Consider the following 24,716-nt stretch of genomic DNA (forward strand, 5'->3'; position numbering starts at 1 on the left):
CCTTTGAAGATTCTGTCCGGGTTGGTTGCTGGTTGGATGAAAAGAAACTGTAAAAACTGTTTTGCTTGTAAAACATGAATGTTTGGCTTAATTGATAAATTACTGACATTTAGTATCAGGGGTTTATCTGTTGCCAAACTAGATGTATCATAAAATACCAAATTTACCAAAGCTAGGCAGACTAACAAAAAAGGATCAGGCAAATCTCAAACTTCTCTGCTCTGTTGCTGGCTCATGGTGATTTCTCATGTTTAGTGAACTCTGTTTTTCTTAGGATCTGTTTTAATCTGACTTTTAAATTGGCATGATCATTTGGAGAGCATAAAGCAAAAAGATTTGCTTAAATCTCCTTGGCCACCTCTGTRTAGTTGTCTTGAGCCCTGCATTTTATTGCATACTGGTAGCCCCATGCAGGTGTTCTCATAGTTACTTCAGAAGGAGGTTGGCATTAAATTTTCTGAATGCTCATTGAATGTCATGAAAAATGAAGCCTTAGTACAAAAACATAGGAATTTGTTTTTCCTCTGCTTTTGTTTAGCAGCCAGTAGAGCAATCTCTGTTACTAATGTGTTGTATCCATGGCTCCCATGTTTGGAATTGATGGAGTCTTTCTAAATAGGAATGGTGGAAGAGCTTCCTCTCAATGATGGGAGCTCAAGGTTAATAATTTGATAATTTTCAAATTGTGATAATTTATCTTCATTCCATCATTAATCGCTTAGGAAGTAGTGAGTGTAAATTGCTTTGAATTTGGTGGTGTTAAAAARCTGTTGTTTTTGTGGAACTTGCTCATTGTCCAGAGCGGCACATCACAGTTTTTCACTTCTTATCTTGGAAAGTAATAAGAGTAATGGGGAAAACAGTGAAGTTTTTGTTTTCACTTCCAAGTTTTCCTAGTGAAATGAAAATAATGAGGTGCTGGGGGATGTCACTAGGCATGTCATTATTATTTTCATTCAATGTTTCTGTTTTGACTTGGTGTTTGTAATTGAATGATTGCAGTTGGTGCTGTTTGTTTTCTTTTGGGATTAGTACTTAGTTGTGATTTAGTCTTCCAGGTGGTAAAAGCTTTTCTGTTGATTTCTAGGTTTTAACCCTTGAAGTTGCTGTGAGATGTGACTGTCTGTCACTCACAGTGTTCCCATTATTCTGAGGTTGTTTTATCTCACTGTTACAATTCAGTTTTCTTTCTTAAGCTTCCCTCATGGATTAGACCAATGTAGCTGAAGCTGTTAAGGGGAAATTACTATTTCACTGACTAGTAAAAGGGAAAGAAACTAGCAGGGTATTTATTTTTGTTTGGTTTGTTTGTTTTTTTAATCCTTTAACTGTTTACTTACTTCCAGTAAGGTTTGTAGCATTTGGTTTTGGAAGCAATCTGCTGATTTTTTTATGGCTGGATTATCACTGTGTATTTCAGAAGAAACTGTTGTTGAAACTTGGAGTGGTGTAGTGTGCAGCTTGACGGCTGCTCAGTGGTGTAGGTTTTAGCGACCCTGCCATGTGTGTTCCTTGAAATTGCTGTTGGTTTCTAATTTGATGCTTTCCAACATGAGGTTTTTTTCCATATAGGATCTGTCAGGATCRTTTGGTGTTAGCTGAATTCAGCTGGGTCCTTTGGTTACCTCGTGAACTGAACATCTGGGCACTGGGAGCTGGGTGCTCTCGGTGGAGGTGCTCTAACCCTGAAATGAGCTCCTGTTGATCAGACTGAAGGGCTGCTTGTTGACCCTCAAGGGCACGGTATAAGRCCCATCTGTTAGGGCTGAATTTTGCCTGAGGGAAGGTTACTTCAGTTAAGGTCTACAGGGAGTATGTTTAGCAGACATTAAAAGTATAATAGCAAATTGATTGGGCTTTWGTGCATGTGTTCAGTGCCTGGCTCTGTTCTTGCTTCAAGTAGACAGTTGCTAATGCGACTTCATGGAAACTAAAAATGAAATTCTATTGCAGTGCTTTCAGGTTTTTTTGGTGAGACTACTTCTGAACTTACTCTTACTCTATGTAGTTCTGAAAAAGTAATAAAATCAGGGAATGAATAAATTTTGGGCATTTCATTCATTAAATTCAATAGAAGGCATTACTTGCAGTAGTGAGGAAAATGTTCTCCTTGGAGAGCCAACTGTGTGTCAGCAGTGATGTGCAATATACCATTTAATGCATTAAATCATAGTCTCATTATAGTTTTATTCAAATCTAAATGTACACAAAAATTAATGCCAAGATGTAAAAGACGTAGTTTAAAATTCRTGCATTTTAAATTGTGAATAATTTGGATATCTTTTTTTCCCTATAATCCGTATTTACACAACTCCAACAATGACTTAATTTTGCTCAGAKCCTTAAAGGAAAAGAATAATCCAGAATTTAAAGTTCTTGAAAAATGTTTTCTGTAAAGTGAAAATGACTGCCAGCTTCTTGCAAGTTTTTAGGTATTATTTTTTGTTTCAGTATGGTTTTTAAATAGAGTTTGAACTGAAATTTAACCAGTTAGACACGTTTGATTGTGCAGGTACAAACCTTTTAACATGAAAGTGCTCCTAAAAAATATCTTAATCTTCTTGATAATGAAGTTAGTGTTATTTCTAGCCACGGGTAAAATAAGTACAAGTAAAAATAWGACCTGAAACAATTTCTCTGTGGTAATGATACTTCTGTTTAAGCTTGCATGTTTTCGTTTAATGAGCACATTTTACATATCAGTATCATTTCAAAGCTGTTGATCTCTTGGTAGAGGCAGAATTTGTAGGAGGAGGGAAAAATGCCTGACCCTTCTGAGAAGATTCTGTGTTTTCAGCTCTACCTTCCTGCATTTGGTAGACACTGCCAGTGTTTGCAGACTTGGCAAAATGAGGTGTGGGTTTAGTAAGACATTTCGGAAGGGCATTCAGTTCTTGCCTCTACACCTGTGATTTTTTACGTTAAGTTGRTTCAGGTGCTCAGATTAGGATGAAAACAGGGACAACATAAGCTCAAAGACTATGCTGTGCTTGCTGTAACAGTTCTAAATTTTAGTAATTAGTCAGTCTCTTGAATGGTGCTTCTTAAAATCTGCTATTGTGTATGCTGGCTCTCTCCAGCAGTGACTGTTTTTGATGCTCCATTGTTTGAGATGACCCCTTAGCTGAACTCTCTGAAACTCAAATGTCTAATGTTCTTCATCAGGCCATGGTCTATAGATCCATTACAATGGAGCCGGAGCCTGCCTACAGCTTGGGAGCAAACTCAGACCTGTCTGTCACTGGCAAGAGGGGAATGCCACAAGCGCTTCAGTTCTGCTCGTGTCATTCTGCTTTGATAGTGGAAGGCAGGCTTTAAACAGATCTCCTGCCTGCAAGAAAGGGACTTAGTTAGCAAAAGGCAGAAAAATTTGCTTTAACTTAGTTAGCTAAAAATCTGTTACAATGTCTTTATTCTGTTTCTAGTATGTYTGTATTTTTCTTACTTTGTTTTCTCCTCTTACGCACAGTATTACTTTCCCACTTGTAGGCTTTGTGAATTTTGGGTGAGAAAGCAAAAGGATGTAATTTCCATTACTACCTTCCCTTTGTTAAGGAACCTTTTCCTCTCTTGGATCATCTGAAGCAGATAGAAAGTCATATTGGATTGAAAAGCCCCATTCGTATASTGAAAGATACACAGACACTATTTCTGTAGTCCAGCCCTTCTTGGGCTGAGTGTTTGTGCACACATCTAATCTGCTTGTGTGTCCTGCCCTCACACCCTTTGTGAAGTTCTGAGAAACAAAAAAGCAGGTGAACTGGCTGCTCTAACAGTGTTGCAGTTAAGTCTTCACAGACTTAGCAGCTGCCACACTGTAAAACTGACTGTAAAACTTAGCTTTCTGCTTCATCTCAAAATGGGCAGGTCAAGAGACCGCCCAAGTCAGTGTCTTTGATGTTACATATACTACAGACTTTTCTCTGAAAAAGCTGCCTGATACTTTCTCAGTATATGAAAGACAGAGAAAGCTACACACAGTTGAGCTTTACTGGGCACTAGTTTTTCACAGATTCTCTTTGCAGCCTTTAGCTCTTTAGTGAGTGACAGAACTCRGTAAGTGAGAAAGAAACTAATTCTAGATTTCTTAGTACTGGGAGGTACCTGATCACCTGAAATATGCTGGTTCTGGAGGCACAGAAGAGGCAACAAGAAATGTATGTTGCATTTTCATTTAACAGATCATTGCTAGAGAAGGAATGACCCATGGCAGTAAGTTTCTTGTGTTAGTCTACCAAGAATCAATGAAGCAAGTACAAGTGCATCCAAAACCTGTGATCTCTTGTTATGTGACTGCTGGTCATTTTGGTTTATTATCAATTGAGCTTTTTTCCCAGTAGGTTCTGTTACAACAATATTTCTGTATTCTTTAATGTCCTATTCAGAGTTATTCAAACTAGAAGGAAGGAGGGTATTTTGTTTTAAATACGGAGCTGTTACTGCTTAACTGAATTTGAGTTACATTTTTTGCCATTTTTAGACAGGATTTTGAATAGCTTTTAGAATCATAGTCCAGTGTAGCACTTCATTCTCAGTTTCCAAATTCTGTTTGCTACTACTTGATTTAAGTGCTGTGGGCAGCCTTTTTTTATTCTAGATCCTCTGATACAAAATTTTGATACCGTGTTAATCTGTTAGCCCTTGGCAAACACTTAGGCTATTAAATTCAAACCCAGCAAACATTTAAACAATAACTAAATTAGTTTGCCAAGTGTTACTGGTTACTTATGTCATTAATAAAGCTTCTTGTCAGGACTCCTTTTGCTGGAATCAGTACCCTTAGTTGACTGTTACATACTTTTCTCCAAACAAAGGTAGGATAGCTTATAAAAAAACCCAAACCCTAGGTATTTGCATTGCTTAGGCTGTAAAATTAGAGACCTATGATTTTGTGTCAAGGTGTGTTGCACTGCATTTGTAATGTGAGCTAAAGTCTCATGCTTTRGGTTGATTTTCAGGGTTTTTTGTCTCTTCTTAGAGGAATTAAGCAGATTTCGTGTCTTGTGAAACAGAAACCACACACACACCTGTGTGAGCATGCATTTCTCCCCTGCCCCAAAATGCTTTCACAGAACTTGTTCAGGGTTATGTTTTCTTATTGCTTTTCCACTTGAGACCAGATTGTAAACCCAGGAAACTGTATTGAATACTCCTCATACTCAGCCCTGTGGTCACCAGCCCCTCACATCCTCCCAGTTTGCTTGTACTGTTTGTGGGGTGTGTGAGAATGGTCCTAACGAYGTCCGTGGGTGTAGAAACTCATACTGACTGTAAATAGCTTTGAGGCTTGAACTCCAGAAAGGATTTGGGAAGCAGTTTCCTTTGGTACCTTTCAGCTGTGAAAAATGCAGGGTTATTTATCGACCTGAATTGGTTTGAGGCAGCTGTTGCGTGAGTGCTGTGTGTGCAGTGCTTTGCCATCCTTGGCTAAGCAGCTTCCTGTCGAGACCACTGATCCGTGTAACAGCACTGTCTGTGGCAGAAGTGGTTGGGCTTTGTGCCATTCTGTGTGTCCAAACCTACTTCYAAGCCTAATTTTGAGAAAACTGTATTTGGATAGCTTAAGCTGAGGGCGAGGTGGGGCAGTGACACAATTAACTGTGATTAATTATTTGATTTTTCGATCGTCATTTTGGCAAATTTTGCTTTCACAGTGCAGTTTTACAGACTTTATTTTTGGGGATAATTTTTGGCCTAGGCATCAGTTGAGGAAGCAGGAGATGTCAGTCCCATAATTGCATCTATTGTGACCCTGGCACAGTGGAAAAACTGGGATTGCTTGCACCACATTTTGCATGTAAAGCTTCTGACAATTTCTTACAGGGATCCTCAAATACTATTACCAGTAGCTGTAGTTAGTGGGTGTTGATGCTGTTTGGGCTCGTAGCTTATGTCATAAAGGAAATCAGGASTACTGGGGAGGGAAGGGAGACATGAGCAGGAGGCATCCTGGAAAGCTCTGTGTGTTCAGGGTATAGAAAAGGGAAGGAAATAAAAATAATGGGCACATGGAAATATGCTGTGTAGCTACTTCCGTGGGTAGAAGCTATCCCTTCTAAGTTGTTAGACCTTGTTTGAAATTGGGAGGGGCAGRGAAGAAAGGCATCTGGTGTTTGTGTAGCATTTAGGAAGTWTGTATTTGATATCTCTTTATTAAAGCAAAAAGATTTTAAAGGGGTCTGTGCTTGGAATATGTTACATTGCTGGTATTGAGGTAAGAGTTTGCTYRTGAAAACCAAGTTATTCAGGGTAGTTAAAACTAAAGCTTAACTGGGAGTATTGCTAATGGGAATCTGTTATTTTGACTCGGGCAAGACACTTTTTATTGATAAATGCAATGGAATCTACATGGTGTGTAAGAATGGGAAATCTAAACAAAGCAGGTGTCTGTGATTTCAAAATCTATCACAGAAAAAAMCTGCTAGCACAATCTGCTATCTTTAAAAAGATACAGATAATGTGAGAAATCACTAGTGGAGACTTTTGCAGCTGAAGAGCAAACATGCTAATTGTGTCTTCATATTTTGATGTTTTTCTTTAATTCATTTCAGTGTGCAATAGAACAATACTGGATATGTAACCAGTTACGGTAAAAATAAGGAAGAGCAGCTGTACCTAAAAAGCAGGATGGTTTAATATATCCCAGTTATACACATACTGGAGAGGGTCTGGTGGAGGCTCTCCAAAGTGGTTAGAGTGCTAAAGCAAATGCAATACATTGAGAAGGCTTAGTGTGTGTTTTCCTTCAGTTTTGGGGAGGAGGAGGAGGGCAGGGGTTTTGSTGTGTTCAGTGATCTGAAGGGGAGGTTTAACAATGGAGGAGGCAGAGTCATCTCAACCCTGTAGCCGCCAAGGATGAGAGACAAGAGTCAGAAGTTGCCACACTGGAAATTCTGATGAGATCTTGGGAAACTTCCCCCTCCCCCACAACAGGATTAGTCAGCCATTGAGAAAATTGTTCAAAAAGGTAGCAGAAATCCCAGCCTTTGAACACACCCATTAACAACTGCACCAGAAAAGACCACAGACAATCTGATCTCACTKGTTCCTGTTTAAGCAGATTTGACCACCTGGTATTTTGAGGTTCTGTCAAAGGGAAGCTGTTCTGTAATGCTGTGGCTTTGTGGAAGACAAAAACATAAAGGTCTTCAAGGCAACTGATTAGGTTAACAATATTTAAAAAGGTGTTTCAGTAGCTGTTCAATGAGGAAAAGCATCCATCTCCATACTTCTTGCTTGTATGTTGAAAGAGCATGCTCTCTGCAAGATTTTTCTGATCCCTTTGATGACTCTGTATCTGCCAAACTACAGAGCAGAAAGACTGATGAAAGTGACCCCTGCTGGCCACAGATTTTCTCCTGATTCTGGCTTCTCTGGAAACGTTTTGAAAAACGAAAACAAAAACCATTRGTTTAGACCATGCATATGATGGACGCTGTGCTGAGGCCACGCGGGAATTCCTTAAACTTTATGTGGAGCTGAAGTGCTGTATTCTTTATAAGGCTCTAGTTTTGGCAGGGGATTCTGGGCTCAGTATGTTGAGAATTTTCCATTCTTCACTTTTGTTCCTAGTGTCCGGAAGATTTTACACTGTTGAGTAATAGTAGCTGTGTAATAGTAAATGTGCAAGAGTAATACTAAACTGTACATTTATGACTAAAGTGATGAACCACAGTAAATTATTAATTGCGTAAGATTTTCTTTTCAACCTGTCTAAATATATCTGAAACAAAGGCTCTAGTTTTTATTTGCTCTGTTAACATACAACAAATACAAATAGTTTTGGGKTTTTTTTGTCTTGCAGCATAAGCAGCACTATCATGGACGTAGACAGCACAATTTCCAGTGGCCGTTCCACGCCGGTCATGATGAATGGCCAAGGAGTTCCCACCTCCTCTGCCAAAAGCATTGCCTATAACTGTTGTTGGGATCACTGCCACGCCTGCTTCAGCTCCAGCCCGGATTTGGCGGATCACATTCGCTCCATACACGTGGATGGTCAGCGAGGAGGGGTTCGTGTTAATTTTGGGTTTTCTCTCTTTCTGTTTGCCAGTATTTTGCTCTTGAATGACAGTAGCAAATTTTCTGTCTCAAAATTCCAGTTTTGTAACTAGTGGCAGCAAATTTAGTGGCCTGACTTAAGGAATGCAGTCAGTTCTTTTCAATAAATTATTTGAGACTACCAGGGTTTTGATAGTGCCTGAAACTGCTGGTGTATCTTTTAAGTGCTTACCCTTGGAATTCATTTTCTTAAACCTCTTATTGTACGTGTTGCTGCATGTGAAGTCACATCTGAATTGCTGTAACTAATGGAGTCTCACTAGAGGTAAAATACATCCAGAATGTATAATAGGGAAGATGTAAGACTGACTCAAGAGTAAAAAGCCTTAACAAAACAGCTCTGTGTAATAGGGATGGCAAGTTTACCTTCTGTATAATTGCATCTAATTTTTGTTTTTTTTAAAACAAAACAAAAATTGAGTTGCATATAAAAGCATGTAAATTCCAGTCTAATTCCTGGTCAAATGATAATTGGTCTCAACTTTAATGTTTCAAAACATCTTCCAGTAGAGTAATTTCAACTCTGTGCTTAACTACCTGCCCCTCCTCAAACTCCCAAATTACCTCTGATGCCTGGCATATATCATGTAAACTTGCTTTACATCCAACACAAGCACTTTGCCTGCTTTAGGCAGTGTATATTGCAGCTGTTCAATTTTGGGAGACATAATATCAGTTCTTAAAGTAGAACAGTTGTTATCTTTTGACTTTTTGTCCTGTCACKTCTTCAGAAGAAAAATGTTAGGCTGTTACACTTTATCTTCAGTGAGGAAGAAACTTAAATAAAATGCTCATTTGCATTACTTTAAATAATTTTTATATATGAATGCGTCACTGAGACAGTTGTGACTCTGGCTGTATTTAGTAATATTTTTTGACATGAGCGAACTTCTCAGCTTCATGTTGATGACTTTTTTCAGTCCAGTATTTAAGCAGAATCATTCATCCAGTGTAGTGGCTTTTTAGCCACTCATGAGATGATCTCTGAGTTCTGTCCACAGGTATATAAAAGTGTTATATGAAGTCTGGATGAAGCAATGAAATGAAAAAGATGTGTTTGGATCTTTGTTATCCCATCCATGACTCCTTTATGTTTCTTAAAAAGAGACTGAAAGATCTTGCAGGTTTTGATTTGGGTTTTTTTTTTCTTGTGTTCCACTTTTTTGTCACATTTCAAGTGACAGGATTTGTGGATATTTTTRTATAGAAAATGTTGGACTGTATTTGTATATTTGAAAGAGTAGGTTGTTGGAAGCATGAARTGTCTAATAAACTGTTGCATTCAGTTCACGCTTTTGAATCCCCCTGCTGGAGTTAGTTTATTTTTTGAGAAGTTCCAACGTGGTGCCCTGGAAGGGAGATGGATCCTGGCGGGTTTGTTTCAGGGATTTGTCTGCCACCTGCTGGTGAGGTGTTTAAGTGTGTTAGAAATTGCTTTRTGCTTTTTATGGGATTTCAGGTCTTGTTTAACTTCAGTGACTCTGGATTTGCAGAAGAGTAGGGGTTAGTAGTTGCTTACTGAGAATGGAAAGGAATAGGATAAACTCATTGGATGGTAAAATGTTTTTTTTCTGGCTGATACTGGAGTTGTGGCTCCAGTCTGAACCAGATACATCCATGAAGAGCTTGGGAAACTTTTTGACAAAGCAATTTTGCTTCTGCAAGATGTTTTTTCAAAAATATTTTGGGTTCAGCTTTTGACAGGGATTCCTAAGAAGGCTTGTTTGGTCTTCTGGTGGGTGATAGTAAACCCAAGTCCTTGTATTCCACCACCTATAAACTTCACAGTAGCACACCTTTGCCAAGTGCCCTGCAGTCTGCACATGCTGATGGAAATACTGGRACGTTTAATGGAGCTGTTGCAGAGCCAGGAATCTCAGAAATTCCAATTCTGTGGTTTTGAGGGGATCTCAAAACTGAGGAGTGGCAGATCCCAAAGGTTTAGGGGCTTTGGTGCTTATTTTTGTATGTCTGGATCAGTCACACAGACATGGAGGGGTTTCCAGCTTTATCTGAGTAAAGCTGGGTTGTGTATCCATTATACAGCAAGAACATAGAGCTCCCTTGGCTGCTCTTTCATTTTGCAAATACAATCTTTTGAAGGTTGAGGGGTTTTTTTCTCCAAWAGAGAACAAGAAACTCAAATCCAATTAGTTTCCTGCATTTCTGAAAACCTGTATTACAGACAGTGCTGTTCCTGGGAACTTTATTTTGCTGTGACAAATTAGGGTTTTACTTCCCTTCACACGCAGACCTGTTGAGGAAATTCTAATGAAAAGCAAGTTCATTGAGCTTTTTTATTCCCTCAGTTACAGATAAACACAATGAGAGGAGAGAGAAAAGCAGCATGAGTAAGTTCTGCTCCCCTTAGTGCACTATTGTGCATGTGATTGTTCGGTACATTGSAATCACAAAACATCCATATATTTTGAATCCTGTGAGAGATGGTGACTTTCTTCATCAGGAATTGAATATAAGGCCCTAACTAGAGGTATCTAGTATTCCAGAATGCAAAACTGATATATAAACAACTGCACTGCAATTAAGAGTTTTTTACTTTTCCATGCTCAAAGAWTAAAATCATTTGCTTATGAGAGTAAATACTTCCCAGAAAATGCAAATTTTTCATTTAAAAGTGTTCTGTCTCTATATCTGGTGGATACGGATACTGAGTGCAAACACAAATAAGCAGCTCCTGTTGCTCTTGATTGTGTTTATCTGCAGGAGCATCTGCCTGTTGATATTTTATTCCAGTGRCCTGTTTTTATTGAATACTTAGGGTTGTAATTATATTTTTCCTTGGTGAGATACAAGAAGTGTTGCAAAACAAATGGTTATTATTCARAATTCTTTGAAGTGTTGTGAAATGTTGTGAAAACAGTCTTCTTTGCTAACGTGATTTTTTATTTACTGTGTTTTTTGATTTGTGTAAGCTTACCACATTTTTATTCTATTAGGTGTTTGTTTGCTTGTGGAAAGGTTGCAAAGTATATAATACACCTTCAACAAGTCAAAGTTGGTTGCAGAGGCATATGCTGACGCACAGTGGGGACAAACCTTTCAAGGTAAGGTTCATTGTAACATACATCTTCTCTTATTTTTAGAAAAATTCTCTTTATTTTTCCTAATACAATACGTCAACTGAAAAATGCGATCACAGGAGGATTTCTTAAAAAGCATCCAGTGAAYTGAGCCTGGCTCTTTGCAGTAATAGTACCCAAAGGTCCTGTTCTTTTACAAAAGCAGGTGAAGAAACTGTTATTGCTTCTCTAGCCCTGTTTCTTTTAAWCTATAAATGGCAGGGAAGTGTAAAGCTAAATAGTGCTAAAGTTCGGGAGGTCTGTGCATTTTCCAGTTGAGCTGCTTATGCTGTAACAGTGAGATATTTTCTCTCATACTTTACACTTCCACATCAAATTTTGGATCATGGCTGATGGTGCACATTGTGTGCTTGAATAAGAGCTGCTTTTGTTAAATTCAGTAGAAACATTGTCAGTGATTATTTATGGTTCACTTCTCTGAAAGTAATAGSAAGTCAGGAATGCAGGACCATTGAGCTGACTGTATTTCCTGCATAGTATTTTCTAACTTTCTCTTTCTTTCTCCCCTTAATCTGTACCTGCAATTCTAGGTATAGTAGTGTTTATCATTCCCATATCCACCAATCCGTTATTAATGAGTTGCTTCATCCTGTTATGGATACAGTTGGGGCAGTTCATAGCTGTCAGTCCTGGATCACTTGATGGTAAGTCCCACCCACACTACTTCAGACTGAAGTTCTCCTTCCATGTAGGTTATGAAAATGAAATAGGGTTTGGGTTTTTTTGAGTTTAGGTAGCATTTTATGCCTCCTTCTCCCATAACCCCCAGCTCCACCAGTTTTTAGTCACTGTTTCTCCACTTGCCTGTCTTTCTTCTCAGGTAATACCTTCCACTTCTTCAAAATTTTATTTTAAGGCAGCTTTGTTACTAAAAATACTTCTCTGTTACAGTGGTGTCTTCCAGTAGTTACATTTTCTRTATAGTTTTTAACAGTAGTTATGACGTAAAACAAAACTACATTAAACGAAAACTTAGAGAGTAAAAATAGTGCATTGCATTGCATGTGAAAAACATTTTTTTAATAAACATTAGATGTTTTTTCCATAATGAACCATGTAGTTTAGACTGAAAATTTCTGACTCAGAGAGTAAATAGCCCTAGGAAAATGGGTTTTAAGGTTATCATACCATATGTTCAAATGAGTAAGTTTAGCATGCTCTTGGAAGAATAGCATAAGTTTGCAAATATGATTGTTCCAAGAATTTATAWAATCTTAACTCCTAATCTCTGATTAATAACACTAATAATGATAGTAGTAGTAGTAAAGAAAGCAACCACCAGTTACTAGAGGAAACTTGTACCTTAGGTTTTCTCTGTTTTCSAATTAAATACTTTGTCTGCCTCAAAGTACAGTGGCAAGCTTTGTTCTTGGATGAAAGTCTTTTAACAGCTTAATTTGTATTCTTATTTGGTCTAGATCAAAGAATCTCAATTTTAGAGACGTTGGGTAAAAGAGATGGACATAGCTCAGAAACACCAGAGTACTTTTGAGTCTGTCAGAGTTAGCTAGCAAAGGCAGTATAGCTCAGTTGGTAGCCTAGTTATTTTTGGCTAGGTGGTTACAGCTAGAGCCTTAAAATTGTCAGCTGGTTCTGATAATAACCATCTCATGTTCAATATCTGTTGTTTCACCAGATGATTTTCTGTACTTTCTGGTTGTACTGAGGGAGAGAACAAAATAGTCGAGGATTGCAGTAGTTAATCATCATGGCTCAATGTATGTCACTGCAGCATTTTTCCTACTGTTGTCTTGATTCCCTCTGTTTGTTTTTTATCCCTGTATTTCTCAATCTGTTCCTGGGAGCTTTGAATGGAGGATAATTGTGGTCTGAGTAGAATTTTGTAACATCTTTTGTTCCCCTGTCATTTATGCTGAAATAGGCTTCAGGGCTCACATGAGGTAGCCAAGTATGTGAGTGTCTGTGATGGCAATCTATTAATTAACTGGCCCCTTTTCTTTGCTTGCTGCTGCTTTTTTTCCCCCTCTGACTTTGGAAATGTACTCTCTGATAGAAAAAACACTTGAAATGTTGGAAATTAGTCTTGACCAGTCCAAGAACAGCCTTTTATTAATTGTTTTGTGGCAGTTAGTCAAAAAATGGAGCTAATGTGTCCATTTGGTGCATTTTGCTTCACTCATAAATCTTAATTATTCACCTTTCAGGGAAAGTCAGATTTTTTGAAGAGAGAGTTGGTTTAAAGACCTCCTGTCCTTGATAATTGCTGCAGACAAGTATCTCCCTAAACCTAAATTTCAAATGAAACTTCATATGCTTCATGAGAATATACTTGAYCCCTAGCATAAAAGGAAGGAATCTGTCATTTYAGARAACTTGCAGAAAATAGTCATTCAGTGGTTTAGTTAAAACATAATACTGGGATTTTTGAGTAAAGCTGTAATAAGCAGTAATGGAAATAGTACAGTTCTATGCTGTTGTCTGAAGAACTGCACTTCAGGATGTTTTAAAGAAAAGYAAAGGATACTAACTAGGAAAATGACAATCTAAAGCATGGAAAATCTTACTTTTGTAAAGGTGAAAGAACACTATAGTCATACAGTGACCAGAAGAGAGTAATAAGTATATCACAGATTGATACTTTCACTAGAAATATTAGAATATAAGAGAGTATTTTCTTAAATTGAAAAGCAGTTGGGGACTGTGGCAAACATRACTCTCTTTTGCATTGAAGGATGGATCCTGTCCACTCACCCTTTTGCATGCAAATGGACTCATTTTATGTAGTTGCACATTTTGGGTTTCATTATCTCACTTTGTGATGCACATGGAGTTGTCCTTTGGCTAAAAGCTCCATTCAGCTCTAAAGGAGCTGTTGTGCTTTCCTGTTGAAAGGTCTTTGTGGGTTTTACCTGCCCTTTCCATTCATCCCTATAATCCATGTGACCATTTATTTGTCACAGAAATGAACCCACTTCTAAACTGCAAAGGCAAAATGGTTCATGTTTTCATAAGTTTATCCTGATTTTTCCTACTTATGTGGCTTAGTGTGTCCCTCTCATCATGAACATTGCAGTACCTGTTTCACAGAAAAGGTAAATTTCCTTGTGGATGCCTATTTTTGAGACCTTTTATGTTAGCTGCTTTTTTTTCTACGGGGCAGTATCTTAGCAGTGTACAATCTGATTTTAGCCAGCACTTTTAATACTTTCTTTGTCATTGTAGGCATTCATTTAATATCAGTATTCTCTCCAAAGACATTTAGTATGTTCATCTTTGTGTATGATTTTACAGTCAGTTGAGTGAGAAAACCCTCAACATTTTTCTTTTTAGGTCTCCTATTATATAATTCTTGAAGCTTTYTAGAAACTGGTGGAATGTTGTAAAGTATCATCACCATGCAGGGGTTGTCCTGTAAGGGTTTAGCAGCTTGGCTTTCAGACTTTATAGACAGGCAGATCTAGAGGAATAATCTTCTATTATTAGKTAGAAAACATCCTGGTTTCAACAAACTGTCTTGGGCAAGTTGCAAAGAAGTGAATGAAGATATTGCATCTTTCTTGTCCTAAGCTTGGGTGTTATAAATAATAAGTATTTGAATAGTTAATGGAGTTGTGACACCCTGCATTTTCCAGCATGGTTTCTGGTATGCAGTGGCAAAAATAAATTAATTGTTACTTGGCACTGAAAGTTACTTGAAGATACATTAAATAGCTCTTAGATGTTGAGCACAATGAAAGGACAAATGGTAGATGAGCACAAAATAGTGGGAGATTCCATGCAAAATAATTGCATATAGCATTAGGATTGGGTAGATGATCTCAAAGGTCTCGTCCAACCTAAATGATTCTGTAAGGATGCATTTGGGAATGCTAGCAGCTGCTTTCACACATGGATTCTAGTGGATATGCTCTTCATGTTTAAGAGCAGTCATGCAAGGTTTGCACCTTTGGGGTAAATGCTTTTAGTGACAATGAATGGCAGTGCACAGRTTCATTGCAGGCTCTTCTTTAAAAGCGGGGAAGAAAGTAATGATAGAAGTGAAGTTTGATGCCATCTGTAACTTCCAGAAATCAGTTATGAAGGACTGACTGTATTTGATACAACTCTCAGTGGAGTAATACTTGGTGAAATGTAGAAAAAATAGGCAAGCAGATTCAGTCTTACTGGGAATTTGTGTCTGTTACTCTCTTGGCAGAATATCTTCTATCCATTAAAACATTGCAGATGTAAAATGTAAAGGCACTCTGCTTGGACACTCAGATGTTGAAACTATAAGAAAGTTTATCCAGATGTCTAAACTATTACTGTTAGAGTTACTAGAAAAAATTACATATTGAATAACGCAATAGGAGATTTGGTTATTTTGAATTTAGAACAAAAACCTGTATTTCTAGGTATTTTATAGCCTGTTGCTAAAGTCACTGGTCATTACTGCCCATTAATAATGGTGGGTATGGGTACACTGGAGAAATTAAACTTCTTACACGTTTGCTTACTTTCTCTTGAAGTAACATATCCACCAATCCGGACCCAATCTGTTGTATTTCAAATTGAATGCAAAATTTTGAGATTTAGGTTTTGGGGGAAGAATGAAAAGATTGGTTTAAAGTTGTGCATAGTAGTTGAGTTTGATTTATTAGAAGCCCTCTAGAGCTATATAATTATCTGGTGGGAAGCTGATTTGGTGTGACTTGCCGTCCAGAGATCCTGAAGTGACAGCCTGAACTGCTCCTTTATCTTTGGAGAGAAGAGACTTTGCCCATTAGTAACGGATTGCTGGATATATTATTTTAGAGAAAAAAAAAGAACAAACAGGTAAGATTTTTTCATTCTCCTCCTCTACTGTTTCCTGTCTGCTACAAAAGCATTCTCTGTCATCTTTGATCTGTCAGCTGTTGATTTTTTGGAGACATGATCAGGTAGTCTCAAAGTATGCAAAATCTGAATGTAATAATTATTGCAAATATTTTGTACTGTGGCTGTAGAGTATTAATACACTCCCTGGAAAAAGACAGTTTCTAGTTGCAAGTTGCAGATATTGAGGATCTAAGGATGTTGACTTGGGGATTTTGAAAGTAAAGCTTGGGTAGAGGCAGGAAAGTTAGCAGTAGCTTTTGTAGATAATCCCTACAGAATATTTTTGCTTGTTTCCTCTGTACATGACAAGAAAAAAGTCAAGTGAGTCAACTGGCAGTTTGTCATAAAACAATGTTTCCCATCTGACAAATACAGTTACATTTTGAAAAGTTTTAGAAAAGTCCCTGACACAAAGTTTGTGCTTTTTTCCAAAAGGCGTTGCCTTTTTGATACCATATTTAACTTGGAATATGGTAATGCATGCACTGTACCAAGGCTTTAGGTTATTTTTCACCTCTAGCAGGCATTGGTATCTCAGTGTGGCTGAATTTCAGGATATGGGCTTTTTTTGAGTTAACKTCTTTTTTTCAACAGTGTTTATATGATCAGAAAGAGCTGGAATGTGAAGTCAGGAGCACACTAGTGAAAGTTAATCCTAAATTTAGATTTCCTGTCTTAGTTTCATGAAGCTGCTCTTACGGGCTAGACAGATATTGCAAGGACAAAAAAAAGGGAGAACAAAAACTTGTTTAAACTAATGCACATATGCGTTGTACAGGTATCTGTTGATTGTGAGTTAAATCATCTTTAAAATAAATAAATAAATGGTTTGGGTTCAAGGTCAGGTTGGATGTGACTTAGCAATCAGTAAGGGGCTTGGAACTGAATGACTTTTAAAAGACCCTTCCAACTCAAACCATCCTGTGATTCTGTAAATGCAAATTTAAATGTTCAGTATTAATTTAAAGTGAYGAAAATTGTGTTGGAGTTACCATAGTGTAAATGAGATCGGCATCCAGAGTGTGTTGGGATTCACAAGTGTGCTGGGATTTCTTCCAGTGTAAGTCACTACAATATAAGTAGACAGTATTGCTGTTGTTTGAATGTGGGCAAAGTAAAAAGGCATAGGGGGAATTTTGGTAGAAATCTTCACAATTCTTAAGATGCTATTACTGGGGGAGACAGGGAGGAGCAAATACATTTGAAGGTTTCTCCAGCTTTTTGTCAGGGAGTTATATCTTTGAGTTAGCTCAGTACTTAGAAAACTTTCCCTAACTCCCTCTAAGAATTCTTCCCTTTAAGAAACCACAACAAAGACACAAAAAAAAGATTTAAAATATCCTTTCATTTTTTGCCTTTTACTGTCTTGAAATCTATGTACCTATTTTTAATTCTACAGCTGTTGGGGACAGCAGAGTTTTTTTCTCTTCATGGAMACTGTATTTTACTACTCATCATGGCAAACCATTTGCCAAGTCTGTGGCAGAAATAGACTGTTCAGTTCTGCAGCCATTGTTGGAAAACAACACAGTTGGGTTTTAGGGGCAAARAGAGGGTCACATGGAGTTCTAAACCTATTTTCTTGTCTTCCAATCAGAAGTGCAGGCTTGGGGCAGGTTACTGTAAGCTTGAAAATTCATCCTTAGCCTTCAGAGATGACTTTACACTATGTACATATTTGCAGCATTTCTTAYTCCCAAACTCCTATTGGAGCTGCCTCAGTATTTTGCTAAGAAGGGAAGTGTTGGAAAGAGTTGCAGGTGAAAGAGCTGAGAAACGGGAAGGAAAGGAAGGAGCCAAACAGATGTGGAAAGAGGAGAATTTTCCAATGGTTTAGARTGGTGGTAGGTTTTTTGCTACTGGCTAATCCACTCATTTGCCCTACTACAATTGTCTGAATCAGCAGAAAAATCAGTCATACGGATACACACTAATGGCAGTCAGTGATGAAATACGTATCCTAAAATCACTTTTCTCTTACCTTCTATTACCCTTGTAAGCTCAGAGCACAATAGGAAAGGTTTATGCCTTCCTCCCCAGCAGTATAATGTAAATACTTTGCAAATGAAATAATTGTAAATATGAACCAAATACTTACAAAAATACCAATAATTGTAGCCAGTATAAGCTTGGTTGCTGCTATCAKTCAGGTTGTGTGTTTCTGCTTGATTGTTGTTGGATCGTATTTTTCTTTTAAGAGAGGAGATTTCCTTTAAATGAGAACTTCCTTAAATGCTCCTGAAGCAATAGTAGCATTTCAAAATTAATGTCTAAATAGTTGCTACTACAACTTTACTGAAGTTCACTTTAAACAGAGCCATAAGGCAGCTATTCATTGACTTTTTATAGCATTTACAAAGAGCATTAAGCTGTTTCATGTGTAACGTGGGTAAGGATTTATTTTTTGCTTTTGCTTCCTCACAAGAAAGGAGGATGTTGGAGAATGTTACTGGTAACAACTACAGAACATTGGAGAGGTGGTGAGAACCAGTAACTGTACTGTATTTTGAAAGGCAAGGGAATGTTGGCTTGTTAAGAGGAAAGTTCATCAGAAGCCTGTATGTTCTGTGGGAAGTTTGCCAGTGCATTGTTTGAGATTAATTTTATGCTTTTAAAATTTAATTTTATACAATATAAAATGTAGTATGGCATAGAAAAAACATTATTAAATAATTATTGCACATTAAAAACTTCAAACAAATTTATTTCAGAATATGTTCTTGTTCGTGTTATTAAGAATTGCATGGTCATTAAGAATTTGGTTTTGCTTCAATRTGTTGGAAGGTGAGCCAAAAAAGTCAAAATCTCTGAAGCTCCTGTGCTATACAGCCACTGATACGAGTTGTTCTTTTTTTTTCTCACAAGTGTGTAGTTGGTGGGTGCAATGCCAGCTTTGCWTCTCAGGGAGGACTTGCCCGTCATGTGCCCACACACTTCAGCCAGCAGAACTCTTCAAAAGTTGCCAGCCAGCCAAAGGCCAAAGAGGAATCTCCATCTAAAGCTGGAATGAATAAAAGAAGAAAATTAAAGAACAAGAGACGACGATCACTACGTAAGTGTTTTGCAGAAGTTCTTGAAAGGCTTGTCTTATATTCAAAGTTCCTCCTCACTGTGTTGGTTTCTCTGTGTATTTGATTCTGGTGGAGGTGCCATTCCTTGTGATGGGAAGAAAACAATTCCAGATTGTGTTCCATTTTAGGGTAGATCTCTCAGTGTTAAGGAGAAAAGATCAGTTTCCTGTGAGCAACGCTTGGATTGCCAGTTGAAAGAAGCTTTCATTTCAGAGTTGATTTTTGTTTGCTGACTATATTACTGTTGGAAARTGTTCTGTTTAGTTCTGATGAGATCTGAAGTTCAGACAGAGATTGCAGATTCATGTAAATTAGAGATAAATGCATGTTATATAAGCTCTTTTTTGAGCAAAACATTTCATTATGTTAATGACAGTTTTATGAGCATAACCAAGATATAATTTTGGGCAGAATTGACTTGCTGTGTTTTTTTAAACTGTCTCCACATAGTTGATGTTCATTAATTTTTATGAACCACTGTGCTGAGAGGTGTGATTTGTCATCTAAAGTGAGAACTGTTTCCTCTAGCAAGGAATAATCACTTACTCAGTACCTCTTCTAGTCCATTTGGATCTGGTCGTTTGATTCCTGAGTTGTCCTAGCACTAGACTAATAAAATACCGAATTTCTATAGAAATTCTGATCTACAGGAATAGTTAGGAAAGATTAGGCAGTTGTTACAATTAGGCAGTAAAATATTTCACTTTGTTTTACAATAGCTTTGGGTTCAACTCTCCAGTACCAAGCTGATCATTTTAAAGTGTTACTGTGACACCTGCATTTTAGAGACATGAGAAAACCTATTTACATTTTTTTCTGCTGGTATGTTAGCAGCTGAAGAAAAAGCTTAATGAATTTTTACTTGTGGTGCAAAGTCTGTCTTACAGYATTGGAGAGTAGCACAAGAGATCTTTTTTTATGAACCACTGGACTTGTTAAATTTCAGTCCACAGTCTTTCTTCTCCAGAACCCTTCTGTGGCACAGCACTTAACTGTATCCATCTTTCTCTTTCTGTGAAAAAATACAGTTASCAGTTATTCAAATGGTACTGCAACAATGGATCCACATACTGGTGGATCAGTGGTCTCAGGTGATTATACTTTATCACATGATTGTGATTTATTGTTAATACCTCGCCTGTGTTTTAAGGAGCTTAATGGAAATTTATGAAGTAGTGGTCATGTTTCTGCCTTGCATGCAGACAAGCATATCCCGGGAAGTAAGAGTATTATCTGCAATTCTGAAAAGTTTCTTGAGCCACTGGGTATGTCTGGGTATTCTTAAAATATATTTGAGCAAATTATGTTGTGAAATACATCTTACAAGTAGAGATTTCAAGAGTTCCTTTAATTTTGATTCAACTTTTAAAGAAATTAGAGAACTGTTTCTGTCCTTTGCAGAATTTTATTTTCCAAAAGCTTGCCCTTTCATGCTAGAAATCTGTGTAAATGAGAAGGTTCAAGAAGGGAGGGCTGATCAGTGCAGGGTTGTGGCTCACTTTGCAGTATCTTTTTGCATCTTAGATGTAATGAGAGAGACACCTTGAGGTAATTGCAGGTTCCCAAAGGATTATCTTGATTTGTTGACTGTGTTACTCAAAATATAGATGGCTAAGACCAGTCACCTCAAAGTTTTCATTTTCAGAGGTTCCTGAGTTGCATCTTAGCTTGCTTCTATATGTTGGTTTTGTTAGGTAGTTGATTTAATGCATCTTAATTCATTCCCACCTCCACTGTATGCAGAAGTAGTTTTTTAGATTCACATTTTATTAGTAATTGATGAATACTATATTATTTGACTTGCAAATTTCAAATCAGAGTTTCATAATTAAAACTTCAAATTACCTATTAAGATGTTCTAGTTGTAATAAGAATTTGCTGCAGAATTTGTGAATGAATTTATGGCAAAAAAATGTAAATAATAAATATTGTGGGAATGTTAAAGACCAGACTGTAGTATTTGATTGGTCTGCTGTCTTGATCAAGTGTTGCACAGGAAGAAAAATGACAGTTGCTTGGGCAATTTCTTATCTTCTTGCCTCGTGAGGCAAATGCAATGCTGGCTGTAGACTTTTGCCCTAAGGCAGAAATCATCTCTAACTGAGTTGGGAACTGGCTACTGTAATGTATTTCTCCAGAGGGTATGTGACCCTGAAATGTATCCAAAGTTGATGGCATTTTCAGAAAGTGCTAAGTATTGGCAGCTTCCTTTCAAACTTGGTGTGGATTATTGTTGATGAAGYGAACGTGACAAAGGGCTGATACAATTTTGCTTGTCTTTCTGTTTCTTAGCTTAGTTCTAGTTAAAGAATCAGGTGTGCAAGTTTGAATGTTTTGTCTTTATAGGAAGAATGGGGGAAAGCAAWAACCCTTATCTAAGAAGCCAGAATAACACGATTAACAGCATTAAGTATTTTCAGTCCGGGGGAAATAAAGTGAAGAGCCTGGATTTATATTTAGATATTTTTAAGTACCCAAAAGGAAAAGCGTTCAACCTAAGTCCCAGGTTCTCTTCAAGTAGTGTTATGAGGACTTAATGACATGGATGTAAAACAAAATGCCATTAGATAGTGGACAATCTGTGTAAATCACTTGCAGGTAAGAATTCAGCAAAACCTGGCAGCTGAGCACCACAAAACTGTTGTCAGCATGTTCTTTCTACCTCATGGTTTTGTTAGGCCCTGTTTTTCTTTTAAAGGTGTAAGTGGATTACTAAGTATTCATTGACAATTGATGGCCAATATATGCTGTTACTGAAGCATCATCATGTATAAATTCTAGATAGTTTTAAGTACAGAAAATTTATAAATTYGCTTCCTCTGTTTTATAGCTGAAGGTTAACACCCTTCTGTGAGAGAATGTGTAATGTAAAAGGAGACTTTATTGTGGCGATATGTGATGATAATACAGTCTTCTAACTTACTGTAAAGAGAATTTTTACTGTTACTTAATTTTTTTTTATCATCTTGCCATTTTAAAGTGTTTCTCATTTCTTTTGTCTTGTCTGTAAACAATGCATTTTTTTATAAGTCCTGGAATCAGCACTTTTATGATAAAGGCATGTTTTACTTGTGACACCCATTTAGCTAGTTGCATTTGTGGTGCTATAAAGATCTTACTTGTTTTAAAATTTTTGATGTAGAATAATTCAGGATTAGTCTTTTTCTTCTGGACAGCCTTTTAARTGTTCTCTCATTCACAAAGACTGGCACTTAGAAGGAGATGTTGAAAGTGTGTATCTCTAATATAGGTTATAGTGTTGATCTCCTGAAGCTACCTGGAATGATCTTACACTGTCACTTCCATTGCAAAGATGATACTGTAGCTATTAACAAGCATGATAATCGAGTTCACATGAGGAATAGAAGAGAGATAAGGARGCTTACTGTTCATGGGATTTACAGTATAACTCGTTATGTAGGGTTTGCATTTTCATTTGGTAGGTTACTGGTATGATGATGTTAATTTACTTGACTTAAGTAATTGATGTGTGCTTGGAACTTGCATTATTAAGCAGGAAGGGAGATACTTACATCCATTTCTTCAAAATCATTTTCAGAATAAAGGTGCATAGAAAATACAGCACTAATGCTTAGTAGAGAGTAAATAAAATTATTCATATGCTTTTGAAAAATTGTGCCCTTTCTTCTAATTTTCTGCTGTAAATCCTGGAGAAATTCATTGTATGAAACCAAAAGCAAAAATATGAGTTTGTTTTTTTATTTCCCCTTTCTTTCCACCCTCTCTCCTTTCYTCCCTCATACTTATTTATCAAATATTTATATGCTTGCATCACTGACCACCTGCAGCATGAGCTGTGGTCCTACATTGCCACTTAGAGCGAGAAAACATTGCACTGAGATGATTGCCTAATTGGCAGYATCCAACTGAGATGGAGCAGGGACAGAACAGAATGTACAGATGAATGCTTACCAACAATCAATCCCAGGAGTGCAGCAAATGCTTTTTTAAGTGGAATTTGTAGTTCATTTTGAAATAATGGATAGAGGAATATAGAAGCTGTTTTAAATGAAGGCAGCAGGACTTTGATTCATTGTTTGTGCAGATTTCAGGGTAACACGTAGTTGATATGTAATAGCAAATCCTATTCTTAGTTTTAATTTCAGTGTGTTATTTAATAAATTACTATTCTCAAATTAGGCTTGAAAATGTGAATATTTTAATTCAGACTTTATTTGCTAATGTAATATTATTACTGTTTATGTGTAATTTTAAAATTTTTGTGTGAAGTATTTCCAATATTATGCAAATCTGTTCCTAGTAGCAATTATTTTTAGTTTAAGTACATTTAGTATAGAATTGATGGACCTTCTTTTACAGTGTAAATCAAAAGTCAATGATCTTTTTACTGTTCAAGAAACACTTAACTGTGAAAATTCTTTTCTAAAAGGAGAAGGTCTTTATTATTGCCTGCTGGTTTTAGACAACCGTAAAATCTCAGATATATATTACTTTTGCTTTACTCATTATAAATTGAGGTGTAATACATGATGCAGTTGATGCTTCTTGGCTAGAAAACGTTTATTTACAGTCAAAAAACATGGAATGACAGCTTTTACATAGAAATGARTAATAGTATGGAGGTTTTCACCTGACTGTTTAGCATTACTGAAACTTCAATGAGTGGATGTAGTTACATTTCTTGGAAATAGCTGTTTCATCCACAGGGAGTGTGTTTTGACCAAACTTGAACTGTGCTTCTCTTGGAGTAATTTCTCCCTCTCAGTGAAATTAATATTTGCAGCTCTCTGACAAGGTAGTGTTACTGATATAATGATAAATGATTTACTAATGACACTTCAGACCTGTTTACATGCCTGAATGTGTTTGAATGCTTTGATTGTGTTGAACACTAATGATCTCTTTTCCCTTTTTTTTTTTCCAGCAAGACCTCATGACTTCTTTGATGCACAAACACTGGATGCTATAAGACATCGAGCCATCTGCTTTAATCTCTCAGCACATATAGAAAGTTTAGGAAAAGGCCACAGTGTTGTATTTCATAGTACTGTAAGTATTTATATTATGCATTCTGTTTGTTTACTGTGTGTCTGAAAAATCTCATCCTTCTGAAAGATTTTTGTTTGCCTCTAACTGCTRTAGGCATTTAATCAGAAATAAGTAATATGGCTAGTTTATATTGTTGAGTTGTCCACTGCTATTAGTAAATTAACTTTGAAGTAGTATTGGTGGTAGTTTTAGTTCACAAATTGAATGGATTGCAACGTATCCTGTCTGATCCACTTGGGGAATATTTAACAACTTTGTGTTGTAGAAAAAATTGGTTCTGTCTTCTAAGTAAGAATGCACTTCAGATGGGATTTTCATAGTCGTGAGTGACAGTGTTAATTTATCACAAGAAATATAAGTTCAGGTTTTCTTAAGCATATTGGCAGATAAGGGCATGTGAAAGGCAGAAGCCTGGCTGAAGAAARGAAGTGAGAGACGGAACAAAATGARGAGGGATGGTTTTAAATGCAAACAAGGAGTGTTTGCTGATGTGTCTTCAGCTTAATCTTAGTATGTGATTCAAACTCTTGATCTATCAGTCTCTTTCCATAAAGGAAAGATGATTTTGTAAGCATGAAGCTTATATATCTTGTGCTGCAAGACTGATGATGGTTATAAATATCTGTGGCCTGTA

At 37.0% G+C, this 24,716-nt stretch overlaps 1 protein-coding gene across 1 annotated transcript in view; it reads left to right on the forward strand.

Moving 5' to 3' along the window:
- Positions 1-24,716, forward strand: part of AEBP2 (AE binding protein 2) — a 48,270-nt gene that overhangs the window by 17,569 nt on the left and 5,985 nt on the right. The window contains exons 4-7 of the mRNA XM_057369538.1: positions 7,805-8,012; positions 11,019-11,126; positions 18,846-19,032; positions 23,958-24,082. Coding sequence (XP_057225521.1) covers positions 7,805-8,012; positions 11,019-11,126; positions 18,846-19,032; positions 23,958-24,082 — 628 coding nt within the window. The remainder of the gene's footprint in view (positions 1-7,804; positions 8,013-11,018; positions 11,127-18,845; positions 19,033-23,957; positions 24,083-24,716) is intronic.

Source organism: Malurus melanocephalus, unplaced genomic scaffold (genome assembly GCF_030028575.1).
Source record: "Malurus melanocephalus ecotype Western Australia unplaced genomic scaffold, MMel_1.1 scaffold_112, whole genome shotgun sequence".
NCBI lineage: Eukaryota > Metazoa > Chordata > Aves > Passeriformes > Maluridae > Malurus > Malurus melanocephalus.